At 47.3% G+C, this 22,913-nt stretch overlaps 1 protein-coding gene across 1 annotated transcript in view; it reads right to left on the bottom strand.

Annotated features, from left to right (window-relative positions):
* SLC44A5 (solute carrier family 44 member 5) overlaps nucleotides 1-8,838 on the bottom strand; it is a 233,355-nt gene extending 224,517 nt beyond the window's left edge. The window contains exon 1 of the mRNA XM_088470760.1: nucleotides 8,679-8,838. Coding sequence (XP_088326886.1) covers nucleotides 8,679-8,715 — 37 coding nt within the window. The 5' untranslated portion in view covers nucleotides 8,716-8,838. The remainder of the gene's footprint in view (nucleotides 1-8,678) is intronic.
* Nucleotides 8,839-22,913: the final 14,075 nt, after the last annotated feature.

Raw genomic sequence — 22,913 nt, 5'->3', positions numbered from 1 at the left:
ACCTTTACTTGCTGGCCGCTCCCGCTCCCACTGCCATGAGCTGACTGGATCTAACCAGATCCAGCAGACGCGCGGGGCAGGCTCCTCACGTCGCGGGTGACGTCATCACATCACCCGCGCAGTGCATCACTGGGAACGCTGGCCTTTGAAGCGATCGGAGGCTTCTTTAGCCTCCGGTCACTTCAGAGGCCAGCGTTCCACAGCAGGGGACATCGGGGGTCGGCGGGGAAAAGTGCCGGGCGGCAGACTGTTCTGCCGGGCGATGCGCCCGCAGAAAACAGCCTGGGGAGAACACTGCCATTACTAAAAACTCTATGGAGGTAATTAGGATTAGAGCTTGCATGGAGTTCTACCCAATTACCGGAGGGATTCATCATTCCTCCCTATAAGTATCTATCCCAGAAAGCTGTCATTTTTGCGATAACCGCTTTTAGGAAAGTAGATACTTTTCCCTGTCTGTTCCTACCTTACCGCAGCTGGAATCATTGCGCCGCTTCTATTCGGAGAAGCAGCGCATGCTCAGCACTGATTACAGCCGCGCTAATTGAATATATATATTGTTTCGAAATACTAATCTATGCTCTGCCCGCCGCTGCTGACGGGACACGTCTCCGCTCTGTTCCCCGGTGGCACTTATAAGTGCTTCTTCAATTGTTAAGCTTAAGTACCACCGAGGAAGAGAGGGGAGACGCTTTCCGTCAGCAGTAACATGCACCGGCGGGGAGAACACACAAGTGCCGCTGGAGCTGGAGAACGCAGCCGGAGGGGAGACCCGGAGGACGGAGCAATGGAGGAGGACCTGCTCATGCTGAAAGCAGGTAAGTATTCTCCCTTTCCTACACAAGCTGCCATGTAGACGGCAGCTTGTGTACACTATTGGGGTCTGTACGTCATCCGAGTCTTGTGTACAGTAACACCATCAAATTCCAAATATCCTTAAAACCGTTTGGTGTTGATGAATAGGCCCCTCAGTCTTCTCGCCAAGTTCAGAACGCTGATCTCAAAAGGATCTTCCGTGTTTTGGATTGCATGTAAGTCACCCCCTTGAGATCACAGGTGCCATGTCAGACAGGAGAGTGTATGGAGAGGATGTGGGCATGGGCGTATCTACACATTGGCCAGGATGGCAATCGCTAGGGTCGCGAACCAAGGGAGGGCGCCACCCAGTGGTGCCATCCTTGGCCAGGTGGTAGATACGCGCTGGGTCTTCTCTTAAAGAAAAAACCCCTTCATCTCCTGGCGCCGGTAGGCGTGCACTTCGGGAAGCTGCACAAGCCCAGGGAGGGCTGGCAGCAGTAGCCTCATCCACACAGCTTCCTGTAGTACGCGGCTACGCACCTGCTGGCGCCGTGAGATGAGGTTTCTTTTTTGTGTGGAGAGAAGACCCGGCGCGCGTTACCAGTGCTAAAGAGAGGACAGAGGGGCCGCAGCCCGCGAGACCACTGCAACAACAAGGTAAGTGGGGATTGGAGGCATGGCATGGGACCTGTCAGGGTTGGCTGGGGAGTGGGGACTTTAGAATGGGGGCTGGCTGCTGAGTGGTGTCTTAGAAGGGGGGCTGGCTGGGGAGTGGGGACTTAGAAGGGGGGCTGGCTGGTGAGTGGGGACTTAGAAGGGGGGCTGGCTGGGGAGTGGGGTCACAGAAGGTGACCTGCTAGGGCTGGCTGGGGAGTGGGGACTTAGAAGGGGGGCTGGCTGGGGAGTGGGGTCACAGAAGGTGATCCGCTAGGGCTGGCTGGGGAGTGGTGTCTTAGAAGGGGGGCTGGCTGGGGAGTGGTGTCTTAGAAGGGGGGCTGGCTGGGGAGTGGTGTCTTAGAAGGGGGGCTGGCTGGGGAGTGGTGTCTTAGAAGGGGGGCAGGCTGTTCTTTTTCCATGTGGAAGTAAAAATGTGTTTTTTTTACTATTAAAATAGTAAAACCTGTGTGAGGGGGGAGAGCTGGGGGAGGTGGGGGGAGAGCTGGGGGGAGGGGGCCACCAGTCGATTATTTTGCCAGGGGCGCTCTGACCCTTACATACACCCCTGGGTGTGGGCTGTAGTTCATGCTGCAATATACTACTGTGATCACCATTAGAGAGAGTTGTAGGTAGATGGAGTGGGTGGGAAACTTGTAAAAGACTGCCGGCATTCACTCTGTATGTCTATCAGACAACACTGTAGAAGCACCTGTGGTGTATTGGTGAAACCGGGCGCTCCTGTTGAGGGTAAGCGGGCCGTGAATGGTAATGGGTTTTCCCTAGTAGAAGCACCTGTAATCCAGTGCAAACAGGCTCTTATGTGTGTTTGTTAAAAGTGAACTTAAAGTGAGCTGCACTTACTCACAATTGGTTTTCCTAGATGTCCTATAGTCTGTTACACTGACGGGTGTTTGTGCCGCTGCTCTGTCTCTTAGTTTAGCAGAGTCAGCGCGCTGCAGCCTTTGGCCGATATAGGAGATAATATTTTCTGGTGGTCAAAATTGTCTGGAAATGACTTATTGATGATGATGATGATGATGATGATGATGATGATGATGATGATGATGATGATACTATAGGAACAAAAACAGGTCCATGTTACATTATTTTAGCTGTTTTTAAAGAAATCCAGGTCCGAAGCCAAAACACTTGAGGGTGGTTTTGTCAAAACCAAAACTCGACGATGATTTAGAATCAAAACATAGGGGTCTGCACAATTTGTACCTGCGCCTCTGATTACATTTTTGCCACCCTTTCCATAGAGCAGGAACAATGACAAAAGCAGGCAGATGGTACTAGAAGGATTTGCAGGTTACACTGCCTGGAGAAGGCTGAGACCAGGAAAAAGCCAGATTAAGATGCCACAAGGCGCCGCCCTGGGCAAGCAGGGTGCCAGTGGAGGGGGGGGGGGGTACTAATTAGAAGCCCGGGCCAGCTATGGAGGTGGACAAATGCCTCCCTTTGCAGCACATAGTGCCACTTCCCTGAACCGTGCATGGTTTGGACCTCCGTTCCACCCTTGGGCCTTATTCAGAGAAGGACACAATACATAATTACCAACTCTCCCTCATTATCAGGGAGACTCCCTGAAATAGCAGCAGTCTCCCTGTCTCCCTAAAGAGTCTAGAAATCTCCCTGGAGAGTCTAGCAATCTGCAGCTAACTGCTTTTGGGCTCATTACATTTGGATGTAAGGGGTCTATTTACTAAGCAGTGTTAGGAGACAGTGAAAAGTGATAAGGTGCCAGCCAATCAGCTCCCAACTGTCATCTCACAGGCTGTGTTTGAAAAATGACAGTTGGGAGCTGATTGGCCGGCACCTTAACTGTCATCTCACAGGCTGTGTTTGAAAAGTGACAGTTGGGAGCTGATTGGCTGGCACCTTATCACTTTTTCACTCTGTCTCCTAACACTGCTTAGTAACTAGACCCCTACGTCACTCAGATGTAGCAGGACAGGCCCACTTTGCCGCCACGCTCATAGGTGTTGCTATCACAATCTCCCTGACATGCTTTTTCAAAAGTAGGCAAGTACGACACAATGCATATAGTTACGCAGATTGAGCGATTGTTTGCCATTGTGCACACGTGAAAGACAGGATGCGCACGTGCTGCGATTGGTTTGCAATTACGCTCGCACAGAGGATTCACTTGCAAAGTGAGTGACAAGCAGTCAGCGTTTGGGGGAGGTGAAGGGGAGTGGTTAAGGAAACGCAGAGGGGATGAGACTATTTAAACGCGTGTAATGGGCGTGTATAAATTACCCATTGCGAACTCCATCGCAGCATAAGAGCTCTCAGCGTGTCAGGAGACATCACTCAGAAGCTGCGAGACTGCCCGATCTCAGTTGATGTTCCCGATTTTTGCGCTGATGCACTTTGTTGGATGGATATGAGAAGGCCGCGGTAGGCGTATTTACGCTATAGCGTTCCATAAGAGATTACATCTGTGATTGCATCAGGCCCTTAAGTTTGTATAAAGCAAAAACCCATATAAATGGGTTTGAGTAAGTGTAGCCCCTTAATGCCCACTGGTCCTTAGGCAGGAGCCTAGGATGCAAAATTGATCATTCTGCCCTGTCGCAGGGTCTCCATGTTAGTGATCATAATTCCTCTACTTAATATCAAAAGACCACATGTAACTATGGGCCTGATTCAGAGCCTCTCGCTGCTGGCGAGTGCTCGCTCTGAATCAGGGCGTGCTTTTTTTTTCCTCCAGCCGGCTCGCAAAGCTGTGGGTGACCACCCACAGCTTGTGCGAGCGGCCTGGAGTCTGTCTTGATTATCGCGACCATCGGGCTTGCGACGAGACCCTGTGGTAGGGTCTCGGCTCCCGCAAGCCCGAGTGGACTTCCTGCTCTGACAGACGCCAGGCCCACAAACGCCAGGCGTTCCTAAGGGAACGCCTGCGTTTGTGCAGCCACTCCCCCTCCCCACCTACAAAACAGGACGAGCTGTCACTCACCATCGACAGCCGCCCCGTCTTGTAGCGAGACCTGTAGCGACGGAGCTGCCGTCGCTGGACGTGTCTCGCGCATGCGCACGCCGAAGGCGGAGCATGCGCAGTGGGGGACCATCGACCCACTTGCAAGTGCTGTGCACTTGCGAGCAGGTCTGAATCAGGCCCTATATGCGATGTGAAACTCTTTTAAATAGTGAACATGCTGGATGGTCCTTTTCCGCTGTGCAACTGCTACTAAACCATGAGAACGCGCACTGGATGCTTAATGAGCTGAGAGCGCCCAAATATTCCTTTCCTCATTTATTTTTCCCATTGTATTAAAACTGAATTACACAAATCTGCTTTGAGTTTTGCACTGGCCTGTTCCCGGTTCTTAGGAAGGATTAATCTGTGTAATGCTAATGTAACTGTACTAGATATTGACCAGGAGAGTCTCCAGCTTCCCAGCGCAGAGGAGAGCTGGTCTCGGTGACCTTCCCCGTAAAGGTCCCAGCATCACTATACCACGTCTCCAGGTTACAGGAGGATTTCATGGAGGAGTGCGGGAACTTTCCAGGGTAATCTCCAGCCATTGAAAACCAATTTATAAAATCCATTTACAATGGATGTGGGCAGAATATATACCTATGTAACCCATTTTCTGACTGCCGCCTGCTCACTACACACGGAATTGGAGAGATAATGTAACAGTTTTATCCAATCAGAAAAAAAAAATCCTTGAACGTTACAAACTGATAAATATTCCAACTTGAAACAAACGAGACCTTTTATATGGTCCTCAGGGTCATCAGCCCCTTTAGAAACCTGTTATTTAATGGGGGTCAGAAGGAGGCGGAAATAGCGGGTGGCGACGGTCAAAGGCGCTGGCGAACCATGTGCGATTGGCTGTTTGCAAACACTTCGCTGACACTGACTGGTGCTTGGGCATAGATTATGCTTTTGAGAGAGTTGTTTCCGCACATTTTTTAGGTTTTTGTTTACACCCGACAGTGTTATTCCTGCTGTATTAGAGAGGGCTTAGCAGTTTTATGGATGCCTAATAGAGAATGCGCTTGTTGTACACAATTCAACACGGGCGCAAATGGAATCTGCCTGTGACAGGTCCCTGGCGTAAACCAGACACGTGCTACCTTTCTGACCGGAACGCATCTCGTGCCAATGCGTATGGCCAGAAATATACTATTTTAAGGCACACTTTTTTTTTCCCGTCATATACCCGTTTTGCGTCCAACTGTGCCCCACTGTGAGCTGTGGCACGCCCCACCTATTTGCTATAGCAGTGAGCAGGTTTGGGTTGACTATATAACCACTTTTAAAACGCTAACATGTCTGACATGCGGCAGGTAACGTGCATTTATACGCATTATGAGAGCTCAGCAGAGAACCCCCACTGACCACATTGAAATAAACACCCACTCCAAAAAAATGGAGTAGACAACGTCCGAAAAAAGCAGAACAAGCGTTGCTACCAGACGCAAGTACGAGCGCGAACATGATTGGTGACAGTGTAAATCATACCGTAGGATCTAATGTCACCCACTCTATACTAGCATAAGAGCCCTAGTAAATACATGTATTGTGACCCCAGTGGGTACGAGGCCTTATGCAGCAACATGAAGATTTCAAAGGCGTCTGAATTTTTAGTACCAGACTAAGCATCACAGAAACTTCATAGGAAAATGTAAGGGGGGGGGGGTTCTGGTTGCCTGGAAACCCCCCTCCCCAGTCCACACCATGATAACCACAATAGAATTAGCATAAAATAATAAAGTTGCATGTTTTTAAGATCCCCTCAGCGTCACGAACGAAATAATTAGCACCACCTGTTGATCTTTTAAAATGTATGAGCCAGAAATGAATACACTTGTGCGGCAACTAGGAGATCTGGAAAACATGCACTGTTAGGGGTGCACTGATATAGACCATCTATTCTATTGGGTCAATTATTAATATTGTATAATACACTATCCAGTGCATATGTAAACCAATATATACATATATGTACAGGGCAGTGCTAGGTTTTTATGCTGCTCCCCCAGACTCCCGGACTTGCTCCCATGCCCTGGAATGGAGCCCACATCTCATATAGAACACTCAGCTCATGCAGGATGGATCTACTGCCGCATCTAATGGCTGGTCCTGTATATGCTGGAATTATTACATACACTATACTGCTTATGACATATATTATGGCTGGTTAATTGCATTGTTGTTCATATGCCCTCTAGACGTCCTGCGTTTGCTCCTGAATTTACATGACAATGTACGAGGAGGCAGAGCTGGGGTAAGGCTTGTGGTGGCCCCAGTGCAACTAATTTGTGGGGGCCCTTAGCAATAAAATTGGCAATAAAATAAGCTGGCAATGTTCTTAATTAGGATAATGTTTAACTACTCCCAGCACCACGTGTTACTGTAAATACACCGTACTGACCACAGTTCACATTATGCCACACAGATCATACAGTTCACATAATGCCACAGCGCCCTCCACGCTGGTGATATAGCTATGTGTCGAGGCCCCTTGGCAAGAGCCCCCGTCTGCCCTGTTGTTAATCTGACATTGCCAGCAGGAAACCAGGGGGGGGGGTGTCACACAATTTCCTTTCATCTTCTTCCTCCTCTCACCGATATCCTCACATAGTTCACACAGTGATTATCTGGCAGGAAATGCTCCTTGTCCTGATTAAAGTGTCGCTTTATTTTATGCTTAACCAATACGTTTTCTGTACATTTATCTGCTGTACGTTTTCGTAACAAAGTCTGACATAAACACAACACCATCTGTACAATGCACAGTGTTACCCGGGGTTCACCTGCCTTGGCAGATACAGACCTTCATAATACAGAGTGGGCTACAAAACATTTACTATCCCAGGTCCCAAAGACCCTGCAATCATGTATTAGAATGGTGGGATATGGAGTACACTACACCTAGCAGTATAATAATGTGTAAGCATCTGGCAGCGAGCCTCACTGGAATTACAGAAAGTTACCCCAGTTATGAGTAATACATGATATGAGTTCAATTTCCGATCTGTGTGGAGTTTGTATGTCCTTCCCGTACTTGTGTGGGTTTCCTCTGGGTGCTGCGGTTTCCTCCCGCGCTCCAAAAAACATCCAGGTAGATTAATTACTGTGCGACAAATAATTAAACCTAGTATGTATGTGTGTGTACATATAGGGCAGAGGTTCTCAAACTCGGTCCTCAGGACCCCACACAGGTCACATTTTCCAGGTCACCCAGCAGGAGCACAGGTGTAGTCATTACTCACTGACACATTTTAAAAGATCCACAGGTGGAGCTAATTATTTTACTTGTGATTCTGTGAGGAGACCTGGAAAACATGCACTGTTTGGAGTCCCGAGGACCGAGTTTGAGAACCTGTGATATAGGGAATAGATTATAAGCTCCACAGGCCAGGATAAATAAAAACCCTGCAGCATGCATATTTTATTTCCTACCCTGTATGTAACCCTGAGTGTACAGCCACATGCCACTGTCACTGCAGACCATTTATAAGGAGGACCTGAATCAAAATGGGACTAGGTGTGCTGGGACTTGCTGTGCAGCTTAAAAGCCAAAGGCTAAATCCTTCCGCCTAGTATGTATTAATCGGTAGCACACACTGCCTTGATATGCATAGAATGGGCCACTTTTTGCCTCGCTGTAGCACACTGATCCAGCCGACATGGCATTAGCAATACATATTCCCTGTGATAGATTGCAAGCTCTTCTGCCAAGTGTTGTGAATGGTTTGGTAATAGTTCATGCTGTTGGGAGATTGATATATGCAATATATCTGAATGAGTGATTGGACTGCAAGGCTGGAAAACAAATCATTCCCCCTCCTGTGCAGCAAGTCTCCCCCAGTGCACCTGTCACGGGTCCCCCAGTACAAGCAGCAGGCCGGTGCCAGGTCCTGCAGGGAGCAGATTGCACACTGACAGCAGACACAACTGAGCTCTTTGTTGTGGTACTGGGAACTTTCACGCTGCAGGCTGCTGGCGGCTCAGGCATCACAATGCATTGTCCTTACTAAATGAGCTGTGCACAGGGATGTATGAGAGCCCTGCCAAGTCCTGTACCCAGGGCATCACTGCTGATGAATGGACGTGGGCACAGGCCGAGCTTGTAGTGCAGCATCCCCACTCTCTGCACTGCAATCACTGGACCCCAGGAGCAAACACACAGCAGATATCAGAGCCACCATGCACAGACTGAGGCACATCACAGACAGCATCCTATAGCGGGGAGAGGACTTACCGAATGGAGAGGTGGGGGAAGCCCCCCTCCGAGCCATCTTCCCCAGGCTGAAGGAGACAGTCTCCTGGCTGAGTCAGGGGGCCCTTTGTTGGCGCTCGGGTTGCATGTGAGGGTCCCTGGCTGCTGGGTGACAGTTCTGTGTTTGTACTGAGGAAGGATGAGGCTGTGGGGCTGGGAAAGGGAGGACTGACTATAGGAGGCGGAGAGACTGTATGTATGGAGAACAGCTGTGTGACTGTGTGTGTATGGTGGCAGTGTGTGATTGTGTGTATTGTGGCAGTGTGTGATTGTGTGTGTATGGTGGCAGTGTGTGATTGTGTGTATATGGTGGCAGTGTGTGATTGTGTGTGTATGGTGGCAGTGTGTGACTGTGTGTATGGTGGCAGTGTGTGATTGTGTGTATTGTGGCAGTGTGTGATTGTGTGTGTATGGTGGCAGTGTGTGATTGTGTGTGTATGGTGGCAGTGTGTGATTGTGTGTATTGTGGCAGTGTGTGATTGTGTGTGTATGGTGGCAGTGCGTGATTGTGTGTATATATGGTGTCAGTGTGTGATTGTGTGTATATGGTGGCAGTGTGTGATTGTGTGTATGGTGGCAGTGTGTGATTGTGTATATATGGTGGCAGTGTGTGATTGTGTGTATGGTGGCAGTGTGTGATTGTGTGTATGGTGGCAGTGTGTGATTGTGTATATATGGTGGCAGTGTGTGATTGTGTGTATAGTGGCAGTGTGTGATTGTGTATATGGTGGCAGTGTGTGATTGTGTGTATGGTGGCAGTGTGTGATTGTGTATATATGGTGGCAGTGTGTGATTGTGTGTATGGTGGCAGTGTGTGATTGTGTGTATGGTGGCAGTGTGTGATTGTGTATATATGGTGGCAGTGTGTGATTGTGTGTATAGTGGCAGTGTGTGATTGTGTATATATGGTGCAGTGTGAGACTGTGTATAGTGGCAGTGTGTGATTGTGTGTATATGGTGGCAGTGTGTGATTGTGTGTATTGTGGCAGTGTGTGATTGTGTGTGTATGGTGGCAGTGTGTGATTGTGTGTATATATGGTGTCAGTGTGTGATTGTGTGTATATGGTGGCAGTGTGTGATTGTGTGTATGGTGGCAGTGTGTGATTGTGTATATATGGTGCAGTGTGAGACTGTGTGTATGGTGGCAGTGTGTGATTGTGTGTATAGTGGCAGTGTGTGATTGTGTATATATGGTGGCAGTGTGTGATTGTGTGTATGGTGGCAGTGTGTGATTGTGTATATATGGTGGCAGTGTGTGATTGTGTGTATGGTGGCAGTGTGTGATTGTGTGTATATGGTGGCAGTGTGTGATTGTGTGTATTGTGGCAGTGTGTGATTGTGTGTGTATGGTGGCAGTGTGTGATTGTGTGTATTGTGGCAGTGTGTGATTGTGTGTGTATGGTGGCAGTGTGTGATTGTGTGTATATGGTGGCAGTGTGTGATTGTGTGTGTATGGTGGCAGTGTGTGACTGTGTGTATGGTGGCAGTGTGTGATTGTGTGTATTGTGGCAGTGTGTGATTGTGTGTGTATGGTGGCAGTGTGTGATTGTGTGTGTATGGTGGCAGTGTGTGATTGTGTGTATTGTGGCAGTGTGTGATTGTGTGTGTATGGTGGCAGTGCGTGATTGTGTGTATATATGGTGTCAGTGTGTGATTGTGTGTATATGGTGGCAGTGTGTGATTGTGTGTATGGTGGCAGTGTGTGATTGTGTATATATGGTGGCAGTGTGTGATTGTGTGTATGGTGGCAGTGTGTGATTGTGTGTATGGTGGCAGTGTGTGATTGTGTATATATGGTGGCAGTGTGTGATTGTGTGTATAGTGGCAGTGTGTGATTGTGTATATATGGTGCAGTGTGAGACTGTGTATAGTGGCAGTGTGTGATTGTGTGTATATGGTGGCAGTGTGTGATTGTGTGTATTGTGGCAGTGTGTGATTGTGTGTGTATGGTGGCAGTGTGTGATTGTGTGTATATATGGTGTCAGTGTGTGATTGTGTGTATATGGTGGCAGTGTGTGATTGTGTGTATGGTGGCAGTGTGTGATTGTGTATATATGGTGGCAGTGTGTGATTGTGTGTATGGTGGCAGTGTGTGATTGTGTGTATGGTGGCAGTGTGTGATTGTGTATATATGGTGGCAGTGTGTGATTGTGTGTATAGTGGCAGTGTGTGATTGTGTATATGTGGTGCAGTGTGAGACTGTGTGTATAGTGGCAGCGTGTGATTGTGTGTATATGGTGGCAGTGTGTGATTGTGTGTATTGTGGCAGTGTGTGATTGTGTGTGTATGGTGGCAGTGTGTGATTGTGTGTATATATGGTGTCAGTGTGTGATTGTGTGTATATGGTGGCAGTGTGTGATTGTGTGTATGGTGGCAGTGTGTGATTGTGTATATATGGTGGCAGTGTGTGATTGTGTGTATAGTGGCAGTGTGTGATTGTGTATATATGGTGCAGTGTGAGACTGTGTGTATGGTGGCAGTGTGTGATTGTGTGTATGGTGGCAGTGTGTGATTGTGTATATATGGTGGCAGTGTGTGATTGTGTGTATGGTGGCAGTGTGTGATTGTGTGTATATGGTGGCAGTGTGTGATTGTGTGTATGGTGGCAGTGTGTGATTGTGTATATATGGTGGCAGTGTGTGATTGTGTGTATGGTGGCAGTGTGTGATTGTGTGTATATGGTGGCAGTGTGTGATTGTGTGTATTGTGGCAGTGTGTGATTGTGTGTGTATGGTGGCAGTGTGTGATTGTGTGTATATATGGTGTCAGTGTGTGATTGTGTGTATATGGTGGCAGTGTGTGATTGTGTGTATGGTGGCAGTGTGTGATTGTGTATATATGGTGGCAGTGTGTGATTGTGTGTATGGTGGCAGTGTGTGATTGTGTATATATGGTGGCAGTGTGTGATTGTGTGTATGGTGGCAGTGTGTGATTGTGTGTATATGGTGGCAGTGTGTGATTGTGTGTATTGTGGCAGTGTGTGATTGTGTGTGTATGGTGGCAGTGTGTGATTGTGTGTATATATGGTGTCAGTGTGTGATTGTGTGTATATGGTGGCAGTGTGTGATTGTGTGTATGGTGGCAGTGTGTGATTGTGTATATATGGTGGCAGTGTGTGATTGTGTGTATGGTGGCAGTGTGTGATTGTGTATATATGGTGGCAGTGTGTGATTGTGTGTATAGTGGCAGTGTGTGATTGTGTATATATGGTGCAGTGTGAGACTGTGTGTATAGTGGCAGTGTGTGATTGTGTGTATATGGTGGCAGTGTGTGATTGTGTGTATTGTGGCAGTGTGTGATTGTGTGTGTATGGTGGCAGTGTGTGATTGTGTGTATATATGGTGTCAGTGTGTGATTGTGTGTATATGGTGGCAGTGTGTGATTGTGTGTATGGTGGCAGTGTGTGATTGTGTATATATGGTGGCAGTGTGTGATTGTGTGTATGGTGGCAGTGTGTGATTGTGTATATATGGTGGCAGTGTGTGATTGTGTGTATAGTGGCAGTGTGTGATTGTGTATATATGGTGCAGTGTGAGACTGTGTGTATGGTGGCAGTGTGTGATTGTGTGTATAGTGGCAGTGTGTGTTTGTGTATATATGGTGGCAGTGTGTGATTGTGTGTATGGTGGCAGTGTGTGATTGTGTGTATATGGTGGCAGTGTGTGATTGTGTGTATGGTGGCAGTGTGTGATTGTGTATATATGGTGGCAGTGTGTGATTGTGTGTATGGTGGCAGTGTGTGATTGTGTATATATGGTGGCAGTGTGTGATTGTGTGTATGGTGGCAGTGTGTGATTGTGTGTATATGGTGGCAGTGTGTGATTGTGTGTATTGTGGCAGTGTGTGATTGTGTGTGTATGGTGGCAGTGTGTGATTGTGTGTATATATGGTGTCAGTGTGTGATTGTGTGTATATGGTGGCAGTGTGTGATTGTGTGTATGGTGGCAGTGTGTGATTGTGTATATATGGTGGCAGTGTGTGATTGTGTGTATGGTGGCAGTGTGTGATTGTGTATATATGGTGGCAGTGTGTGATTGTGTGTATGGTGGCAGTGTGTGATTGTGTGTATATGGTGGCAGTGTGTGATTGTGTGTATTGTGGCAGTGTGTGATTGTGTGTGTATGGTGGCAGTGTGTGATTGTGTGTATATATGGTGTCAGTGTGTGATTGTGTGTATAGGGTGGCAGTGTGTGATTGTGTGTATGGTGGCAGTGTGTGATTGTGTATATATGGTGGCAGTGTGTGATTGTGTGTATGGTGGCAGTGTGTGATTGTGTATATATGGTGGCAGTGTGTGATTGTGTGTATAGTGGCAGTGTGTGATTGTGTATATATGGTGCAGTGTGAGACTGTGTGTATAGTGGCAGTGTGTGATTGTGTGTATATGGTGGCAGTGTGTGATTGTGTGTATTGTGGCAGTGTGTGATTGTGTGTGTATGGTGTCAGTGTGTGATTGTGTGTATATATGGTGTCAGTGTGTGATTGTGTGTATATGGTGGCAGTGTGTGATTGTGTGTATGGTGGCAGTGTGTGATTGTGTATATATGGTGGCAGTGTGTGATTGTGTGTATGGTGGCAGTGTGTGATTGTGTATATATGGTGGCAGTGTGTGATTGTGTGTATAGTGGCAGTGTGTGATTGTGTATATATGGTGCAGTGTGAGACTGTGTGTATGGTGGCAGTGTGTGATTGTGTGTATAGTGGCAGTGTGTGATTGTGTATATATGGTGGCAGTGTGTGATTGTGTGTATGGTGGCAGTGTGTGATTGTGTGTATATGGTGGCAGTGTGTGATTGTGTGTATGGTGGCAGTGTGTGATTGTGTATATATGGTGGCAGTGTGTGATTGTGTGTATGGTGGCAGTGTGTGATTGTGTATATATGGTGGCAGTGTGTGATTGTGTGTATGGTGGCAGTGTGTGATTGTGTGTATATGGTGGCAGTGTGTGATTGTGTGTATTGTGGCAGTGTGTGATTGTGTGTGTATGGTGGCAGTGTGTGATTGTGTGTATATATGGTGTCAGTGTGTGATTGTGTGTATATGGTGGCAGTGTGTGATTGTGTGTATGGTGGCAGTGTGTGATTGTGTATATATGGTGGCAGTGTGTGATTGTGTGTATGGTGGCAGTGTGTGATTGTGTATATATGGTGGCAGTGTGTGATTGTGTGTATAGTGGCAGTGTGTGATTGTGTATATATGGTGCAGTGTGAGACTGTATGGTGGCAGTGTGTGATTGTGTGTATAGTGGCAGTGTGTGATTGTGTATATATGGTGGCAGTGTGTGATTGTGTGTATGGTGGCAGTGTGTGATTGTGTGTATATGGTGGCAGTGTGTGATTGTGTGTATGGTGGCAGTGTGTGATTGTGTATATATGGTGGCAGTGTGTGATTGTGTGTATGGTGGCAGTGTGTGATTGTGTATATATGGTGGCAGTGTGTGATTGTGTGTATAGTGGCAGTGTGTGATTGTGTATATATGGTGCAGTGTGAGACTGTGTGTATGGTGGCAGTGTGTGATTGTGTGTATAGTGGCAGTGTGTGATTGTGTATATATGGTGGCAGTGTGTGATTGTGTGTATGGTGGCAGTGTGTGATTGTGTATATATGGTGGCAGTGTGTGATTGTGTGTATAGTGGCAGTGTGTGATTGTGTATATATGGTGCAGTGTGAGACTGTGTGTATGGTGGCAGTGTGTGATTGTGTGTATGGTGGCAGTGTGTGATTGTGTATATATGGTGGCATTGTATGTATATGGTGGCAGTGAGTGATTGTGTGTATATGGTGGCAGTGTGATTGTGTATATATGGTGGCAGTGTATGATTGTGTGTATAGTGGCAGTGTGTTATTATGTGTATGGTGGCAGTGAGTGATTGTGTGTATATGGTGGCAGTGTGTGATTGTGTATATATGGTGGCAGTGTATGATTGTGTGTATAGTGGCAGTGTGTTATTATGTGTATGGTGGCATTGTGTGTATATGGTGGCAGTGAGTGATTGTGTGTATATGGTGACAGTGTGCGATTGTGTATATATTACAGTGTGATCCTGGGATCAGAGTGGACCACAGTTGGAGATCAGTTGAATAAGTCCTTCTTAGGGACGACATTTCGTCAGGTGTCGATTGGATCATACATTTAATTTTTTTGGTCCTTCTTAGAGATGACAACACGTCAGGTGTCGATTGGATCATACACATAAATTATTTTGGTCCTTCACAAAGATAATATTTCGGCAGTGCTATACTGGATGACATATAATTTGGATATATATACCCCTGAGAAAGTCCTAGCGGACGAAACGCGTTGGGTTGTGATTCTTTAATATGTCAGAAGGGAGAAACCTGCCGTAAAGTTTCACCCTATAAGGGAAAATAGCAGGACAACTAAATGTTATCTTTCCACTGCTTAATCTTAAACTGTGTAAGCAATTTTATGGATTTATTTTTATGTAATTTGGACAGTTAATTGTTTTAATAAATATATTATCTACAATACCTAATAGTAGGCCATTGGGCCATCTCTTGGGTGTTTTTTCCGTGAGTGGGTCTTTTTAGAAAAATTATCATTGGGAGCCTATGGAATCTACTATCAACCGTGTTTGAATGTTTTTAAAGTGAAGAGGTCTATCTAAAAGGACAATTTTGGACAACAATTCCTATATAAATAAAGAGGTTTATCCAAAAGGACTAAAACTGGACATTATGTTATAAATTGACTATTTACATCTGGATATTCATTGCGCCGTCTAAGTATTGTTTATTGTATGTAATTTGTCAGGTTCCCACTAACAGGGGTTCCGCTTGAGGTGCAGCTATCTCTGTACATCACAGCGCAAGATAAGGGCATCATCTATTCCCATATATATTTATATATATATATATTGACCATGTGTGACTATATGTAGAGCAGTGTAATTGTGTGTATAAGGTGACATCGTATGATTGTGTATATATGGTGACAATGTGTATATGTAGAGCAGTGTAATTGTGTGTATATGGTGGCAGTGTGTAACTGTGTATATGATGGCAGTGTGTATATGTAGAGCAGTGTAATTGTGTATATATGGTGACATTGTATGATTGTGTATATGATAGCAATGTGTGATGTCTATCTGATGTCAGTGGGCCTGATTCAGCATGGATTGCAATTGCAACCGGGAGTACAGCGGTATGACTGTATACAAGAAGGTGACAGTGTGTGTATGGAGTACAGCGGTGTGACTGTGTATACAGGAAGGTGACAGTGTGTGTATGGAGTACAGCGGTATGACTATACAGGAAGGTGACAGTGTGTGTATGGAGTACAGCGGGGTGACTGTATAGAGGAAGGTGACAGTGTGTGTATGGAGTACAGCGGTGTGACTGTATACAGGAAGATGACAGTGTGTATGGAGTACAGCGGTGTGACTGTATACAGGAAGGTGACAGTGTGTGTGGTGTACAGCGGTATGACTGTGTATACAGGAAGGTGACAGTGTGTGTATGGAGTACAGCGGTATGACTGTGCATATAGGAAGGTGACAGTGTGTGTATGGAGTACAGCGGGGTGACTGTATACAGGAAGGTGACAGTGTGTGTATGGAGTACAGCGGTGTGACTGTATACAGGAAGATGACAGTGTGTGTATGGAGTACAGCGGTGTGACTGTATACAGGAAGGTGACAGTGTGTGTGGTGTACAGCGGTATGACTGTGTATACAGGAAGGTGACAGTGTGTGTATGGAGTACAGCGGTATGACTGTGCATACAGGAAGGTGACAGTGTGTGTATGGAGTACAGCGGTATGACTATACAGGAAGGTGACAGTGTGTGTATGGAGTACAGCGGGGTGACTGTATACAGGAAGGTGACAGTGTGTGTATGGAGTACAGCGGTGTGACTATATACAGGAAGGTGACAGTGTGTGTATGGAGTACAGCGGTGTGACTGTGTATACAGGAAGGTGACAGTGTGTGTATGGAGTACAGCGGTATGACTATACAGGAAGGTGACAGTGTGTGTATGGAGTACAGCGGGGTGACTGTATACAGGAAGGTGACAGTGTGTGTATGGAGTACAGCGGTGTGACTGTATACAGGAAGGTGACAGTGTGTGTATGGAGTACAGCGGTGTGACTGTATACAGGAAGGTGACAGTGTGTGTGGTGTACAGCGGTATGACTGTGTATACAGGAAGGTGACAGTGTGTGTATGGAGTACAGCGGTATGACTGTGCATACAGGAAGGTGACAGTGTGTGTATGGAATACAGCAGTGTGACTGTGCATTCAGGAAGGTGACAGTGTGAGTATGGAGTACAGCGGTATGACTGTATACAGGAAGGTGACAGTGTGTGTATGGAGTACAGCGGTGTGACTGTGTATACAGGAAGGTGACATTGTGTGTATAGAGTACATCGGTGTGACTATATACAGGAAGGTGACAGTGTGTGTATGGAATACAGCAGTGTGACTGTGCATTCAGGAAGGTGACAGTGTGAGTATGGAGTACAGCGGTATAACTGTATACAGGAAGGTGACAGTGTATGTATGGAGTACAGCGGTGTGACTGTGTATACAGGAAGGTGACATTGTGTGTATAGAGTACATCGATGTGACTGTATACAGGAAGGTGACAGTGTGTGTATGGAGTACTGCGGTGTGACTGTGCATACAGAAAGGTGACAGTGTCTATGGAGTACAGCGGGGTGACTGTATACAGGAAGGTGACAGTGTGTGTATGGAGTACAGCGGTGTGACTGTGCATACAGGAAGGTGACAGTGTGTGTATGGAGTACAGCGGTGTGACTGTGGACTGTGCATACAGGAAGGTGACAGTGTGTGTATGGAGTACAGCGGTGTGACTGTGCATACAGGAAGGTGACAGTGTGTGTATGGAGTACAGCGGTATGACTGTGCATACAGGAAGGTGACAGTGTGTGTATGGAGTACAGCGGTGTGCCTGCATACAGGAGGGTGACCGTGTGTGTATGGAGTACAGCGGTATGACTGTAAGCAGGAAGGTGACCGTGTGTGTATGAGTACAGCGGTATGACTGTATACAGGAAGGTGACCGTGTGTGTATGGAGTACAGCGGTGTGACTGTGCATACAGGAAGGTGACAGTGTGTGTATGGAGTACAGCAGTGTGAGTGTATATAGAGGAAGGTGACCGTGTGTGTATGGAGTACAGCGGTGTGACTATATACAGGAAGGTGACAGTGTGTGTATGGAATACAGCAGTGTGACTGTGCATTCAGGAAGGTGACAGTGTGAGTATGGAGTACAGCGGTGTGACTGTATATAGGAAGGTGACAGTGTGTGTATGGAGTACAGCGGTGTGACTGTGCATACAGGAAGGTGACAGTGTGTGTATGGAGTACGGCGGTTTGACAGTGCATACAGGAAGGTGACAGTGTGTGTATGTAGTACAGCGGGGTGACTGTGCATAGAGGAAGGTGACAGTGTGTGTATGGAGTACAACGGTGTGCCTGCATACAGGAGGGTGACAGTGTGTGTATGGAGTACAGCGGTATGACTGTAAGCAGGAAGGTGACCGTGTGTGTATGAGTACAGCGGTATGACTGTATACAGGAAGGTGACCGTGTGTGTATGGAGTACAGCGGTGTGACTGTGCATACAGGAAGGTGACAGTGTGTGTATGGAGTACAGCAGTGTGAGTGTATATAGAGGAAGGTGACCGTGTGTGTATGGAGTACAGCGGTTTGACTATATACAGGAAGGTGACAGTGTGTGTATGGAATACAGCAGTGTGACTGTGCATTCAGGAAGGTGACACTGTGAGTATGGAGTACAGCGGTGTGACTGTATACAGGAAGGTGACAGTGTGTGTATGGAGTACAGCGGTGTGACTGTGCATACAGGAAGGTGACAGTGTGTGTATGGAGTACAGCGGTATGACTATACAGGAAGGTGACAGTGTGTGTATGGAGTACAGCGGGGTGACTGTATACAGGAAGGTGACAGTGTGTGTATGGAGTACAGCAGTGTGACTATATACAGGAAGGTGACAGTGTGTGTATGGAGTACAGCGGTGTGACTGTGTATACAGGAAGGTGACAGTGTGTGTATGGAGTACAGCGGTATGACTATACAGGAAGGTGACAGTGTGTGTATGGAGTACAGCGGGGTGACTGTATACAGGAAGGTGACAGTGTGTGTATGGAGTACAGCGGTGTGACTGTATACAGGAAGGTGACAGTGTGTGTATGGAGTACAGCGGTGTGACTGTATACAGGAAGGTGACAGTGTGTGTGGTGTACAGTGGTATGACTGTGTATACAGGAAGGTGACAGTGTGTGTATGGAGTACAGCGGTATGACTGTGCATACAGGAAGGTGACAGTGTGTGTATGGAATACAGCAGTGTGACTGTGCATTCAGGAAGGTGACAGTGTGAGTATGGAGTACAGCGGTATGACTGTATACAGGAAGGTGACAGTGTGTGTATGGAGTACAGCGGTGTGACTGTGTATACAGGAAGGTGACATTGTGTGTATAGAGTACATCGATGTGACTGTATACAGGAAGGTGACAGTGTGTGTATGGAGTACAGCGGTGTGACTGTGCATACAGAAAGGTGACAGTGTCTATGGAGTACAGCGGGGTGACTGTATACAGGAAGGTGACAGTGTGTGTATGGAGTACAGCGGTGTGACTGTGCATACAGGAAGGTGACAGTGTGTGTATGGAGTACAGCGGTGTGACTGTGCATACAGGAAGGTGACAGTGTGTGTATGGAGTACAGCGGTATGACTGTGCATACAGGAAGGTGACAGTGTGTGTATGGAGTACAGCGGTGTGCCTGCATACAGGAGGGTGACCGTGTGTGTATGGAGTACAGCGGTATGACTGTAAGCAGGAAGGTGACCGTGTGTGTATGAGTACAGCGGTATGACTGTATATAGGAAGGTGACAGTGTGTGTATGGAGTACAGCGGTGTGACTGTGCATACAGGAAGGTGACAGTGTGTGTATGGAGTACGGCGGTTTGACAGTGCATACAGGAAGGTGACAGTGTGTGTATGTAGTACAGCGGGGTGACTGTGCATAGAGGAAGGTGACAGTGTGTGTATGGAGTACAACGGTGTGCCTGCATACAGGAGGGTGACAGTGTGTGTATGGAGTACAGCGGTATGACTAAGCAGGAAGGTGACCGTGTGTGTATGAGTACAGCGGTATGACTGTATACAGGAAGGTGACCGTGTGTGTATGGAGTACAGCGGTGTGACTGTGCATACAGGAAGGTGACAGTGTGTGTATGGAGTACAGCAGTGTGAGTGTATATAGAGGAAGGTGACCGTGTGTGTATGGAGTACAGCGGTTTGACTATATACAGGAAGGTGACAGTGTGTGTATGGAATACAGCAGTGTGACTGTGCATTCAGGAAGGTGACACTGTGAGTATGGAGTACAGCGGTGTGACTGTATACAGGAAGGTGACAGTGTGTGTATGGAGTACAGCGGTGTGACTGTGCATACAGGAAGGTGACAGTGTGTGTATGGAGTACGGCGGTTTGACAGTGCATACAGGAAGGTGACAGTGTGTGTATGGAGTACAGCGGGGTGACTGTGCATAGAGGAAGGTGACAGTGTGTGTATGGAGTACGGCGGTGTGACTGTGCATAGAGGAAGGTGACAGTGTGTGTATGGAGTAAAGCGGTATGACTGTATACAGGAAGGTGACAGTGTGTGTATGGAGTACGCCGGGGTGACTGTATATACAGGAAGGTAACAGTGTGTGTATGGAGTACAGCGGTGTGACTGTATACAGGAAGGTGACAGTGTGTGTATGGAGTACAGCGGTGTGACTGTGCATACAGAAAGGTGACAGTGTGTGTATGGAGTACAGCGGGGTGACTGTATACAGGAAGGTGACAGTGTGTGTATGGAGTACAGCGGTGTGACTGTGCATACAGGAAGGTGACAGTGTGTGTATGGAGTACGGCGGTTTGACAGTGCATACAGGAAGATGACAGTGTGTGTATGGAGTACAGCGGGGTGACTGTGCATAGAGGAAGGTGACAGTGTGTGTATGGAGTACGGCGGTGTGACTGTGCATAGAGGAAGGTGACAGTGTGTGTATGGAGTACAGCGGTATGACTGTATACAGGAAGGTGACAGCGTGTGTATGGAGTACGCCGGGTTGACTGTATATACAGGAAGGTGACCGTGTGTGTATGGAGTACATCGGTATGACTGTATACAGGAAGGTGACAATGTGTGTATGGAGTACAGCGGTGTGACTGTGTATACAGGAAGGTGACAGTGTGTGTATGAAGTACAGCGGTGTGACTGTGTATACAGGAAGGTGACAGAGTGTGTATGGAGTACAGCGGTATGACTGTGTATACAGGAAGGTGACAGTGTGTGTATGGAGTACAGCGGTATGACTATACAGGAAGGTGACAGTGTGTGTATGGAGTACAGCGGTTTGACAGTGCATACAGGAAGGTGACAGTGTGTGTATGGAGTACAGTGGGGTGACTGTGCATAGAGGAAGGTGACAGTGTGTGTATGGAGTACAACGGTGTGCCTGCATACAGGAGGGTGACAGTGTGTGTATGGAGTACAGCGGTGTGACTGTATACAGGAAGGTGACAGTGTGTGTATGGAGTACAGCGGTGTGACTGTGCATACAGAAAGGTGACAGTGTGTGTATGGAGTACAGCGGGGTGACTGTATACAGGAAGGTGACAGTGTGTGTATGGAGTACAGCGGTGTGACTGTGCATACAGGAAGGTGACAGTGTGTGTATGGAGTACAGCGGGGTGACTGTGCATAGAGGAAGGTGACAGTGTGTGTATGGAGTACGGCGGTGTGACTGTGCATAGAGGAAGGTGACAGTGTGTGTATGAAGTACAGCGGTATGACTGTATACAGGAAGTTGACAGTGTGTGTATGGAGTACGCCGGGGTGACTGTATATACAGGAAGGTGACCGTGTGTGTATGGAGTACATCGGTGTGACTGTATACAGGAAGGTGACAATGTGTGTATGGAGTACAGCGGTGTGACTGTGTATACAGGAAGGTGACAGTGTGTGTATGAAGTACAGCGGTGTGACTGTGTATACAGGAAGGTGACAGTGTGTGTATGGAGTACAGCGGTGTGACTGTGTATACAGGAAGGTGTCAGTGTGTGTATGGAGTACAGCAGGGTGACTGTATATACAGGAAGGTGACAGTGTGTGTATGGAGTACAGCGGTATGACTGTATACAGGAAGGTGACCGTGTGTGTATGGAGTACAGCGGTATGACTGTATACAGGAAGGTGACAGTGTGAGTATGGAGTACAGTGGTATGACTATACAGGAAGGTGACAGTGTGTGTATGGAGTACAGCGGTGTGACTGTGTATACAGGAAGGTGACAATGTGTGTATGGAGTACAGCGGTATGACTGTGTATACGGGAAGGTGACAGTGTGTGTATGGAGTACAGCGGTGTGACTGTGCATACAGGAAGGTGACAGTGTGTGTATGGAGTACAGCGGTGTGAGTGTATATAGAGGAAGGTGACCGTGTGTGTATGGAGTACAGCGGTGTGACTATATACATTAAGGTGACTGTGTGTGTATGGAGTACAGCAGTGTGACTGTGCATACATGAAGGTGACAGTGTGTGTATGGAGTACAGCGGTATGACTTTATACAGGAAGGTGACAGTGTGAGTATGGAGTACAGTGGTATGACTATACAGGAAGGTGACAGTGTGTGTATGGAGTACAGCGGTGTGACTGTGTATACAGGAAGGTGACATTGTGTGTATGGAGTACAGCGGTGTGACTGTATACAGGAAGTTGACAGTGTGTGTATGGAGTACAGCGGTGTGACTGCATACAGAAAGGTGACAGTGTGTGTATGGAGTACAGCGGGGTGACTGTATACAGGAAGGTGACAGTGTGTGTATGGAGTACAGCGGGGTGACTGTGCATACAGGAAGGTGACAGTGTGTGTATGGAGTACAGCGGGGTAACTGTGCATACAGGAAGGTGACAGTGTGTGTATGGAGTACAATTGTGTGAGTGTATATAGAGGAAGGTGACCGTGTGTGTATGGAGTACGGCGGTGTGACTGTGCATAGAGGAAGGTGACAGTGTGTGTATGGAGTACAGCGGTATGACTGTATACAGGAAGGTGACAGTGTGTGTATGGAGTACGCCGGGGTGACTGTATATACAGGAAGGTAACAGTGTGTGTATGGAGTACAGCGGTATGACTGTATACAG

This window comes from Taudactylus pleione, unplaced genomic scaffold, assembly GCF_031769625.1.
Source record: "Taudactylus pleione unplaced genomic scaffold, aTauple2 ptg000103l, whole genome shotgun sequence".
In the NCBI taxonomy this organism is placed as follows: Eukaryota; Metazoa; Chordata; class Amphibia; order Anura; family Myobatrachidae; genus Taudactylus; species Taudactylus pleione.
Note: the sequence above shows the minus strand (reverse complement) of the source record. Positions and strands in the feature narration are given on the sequence as shown.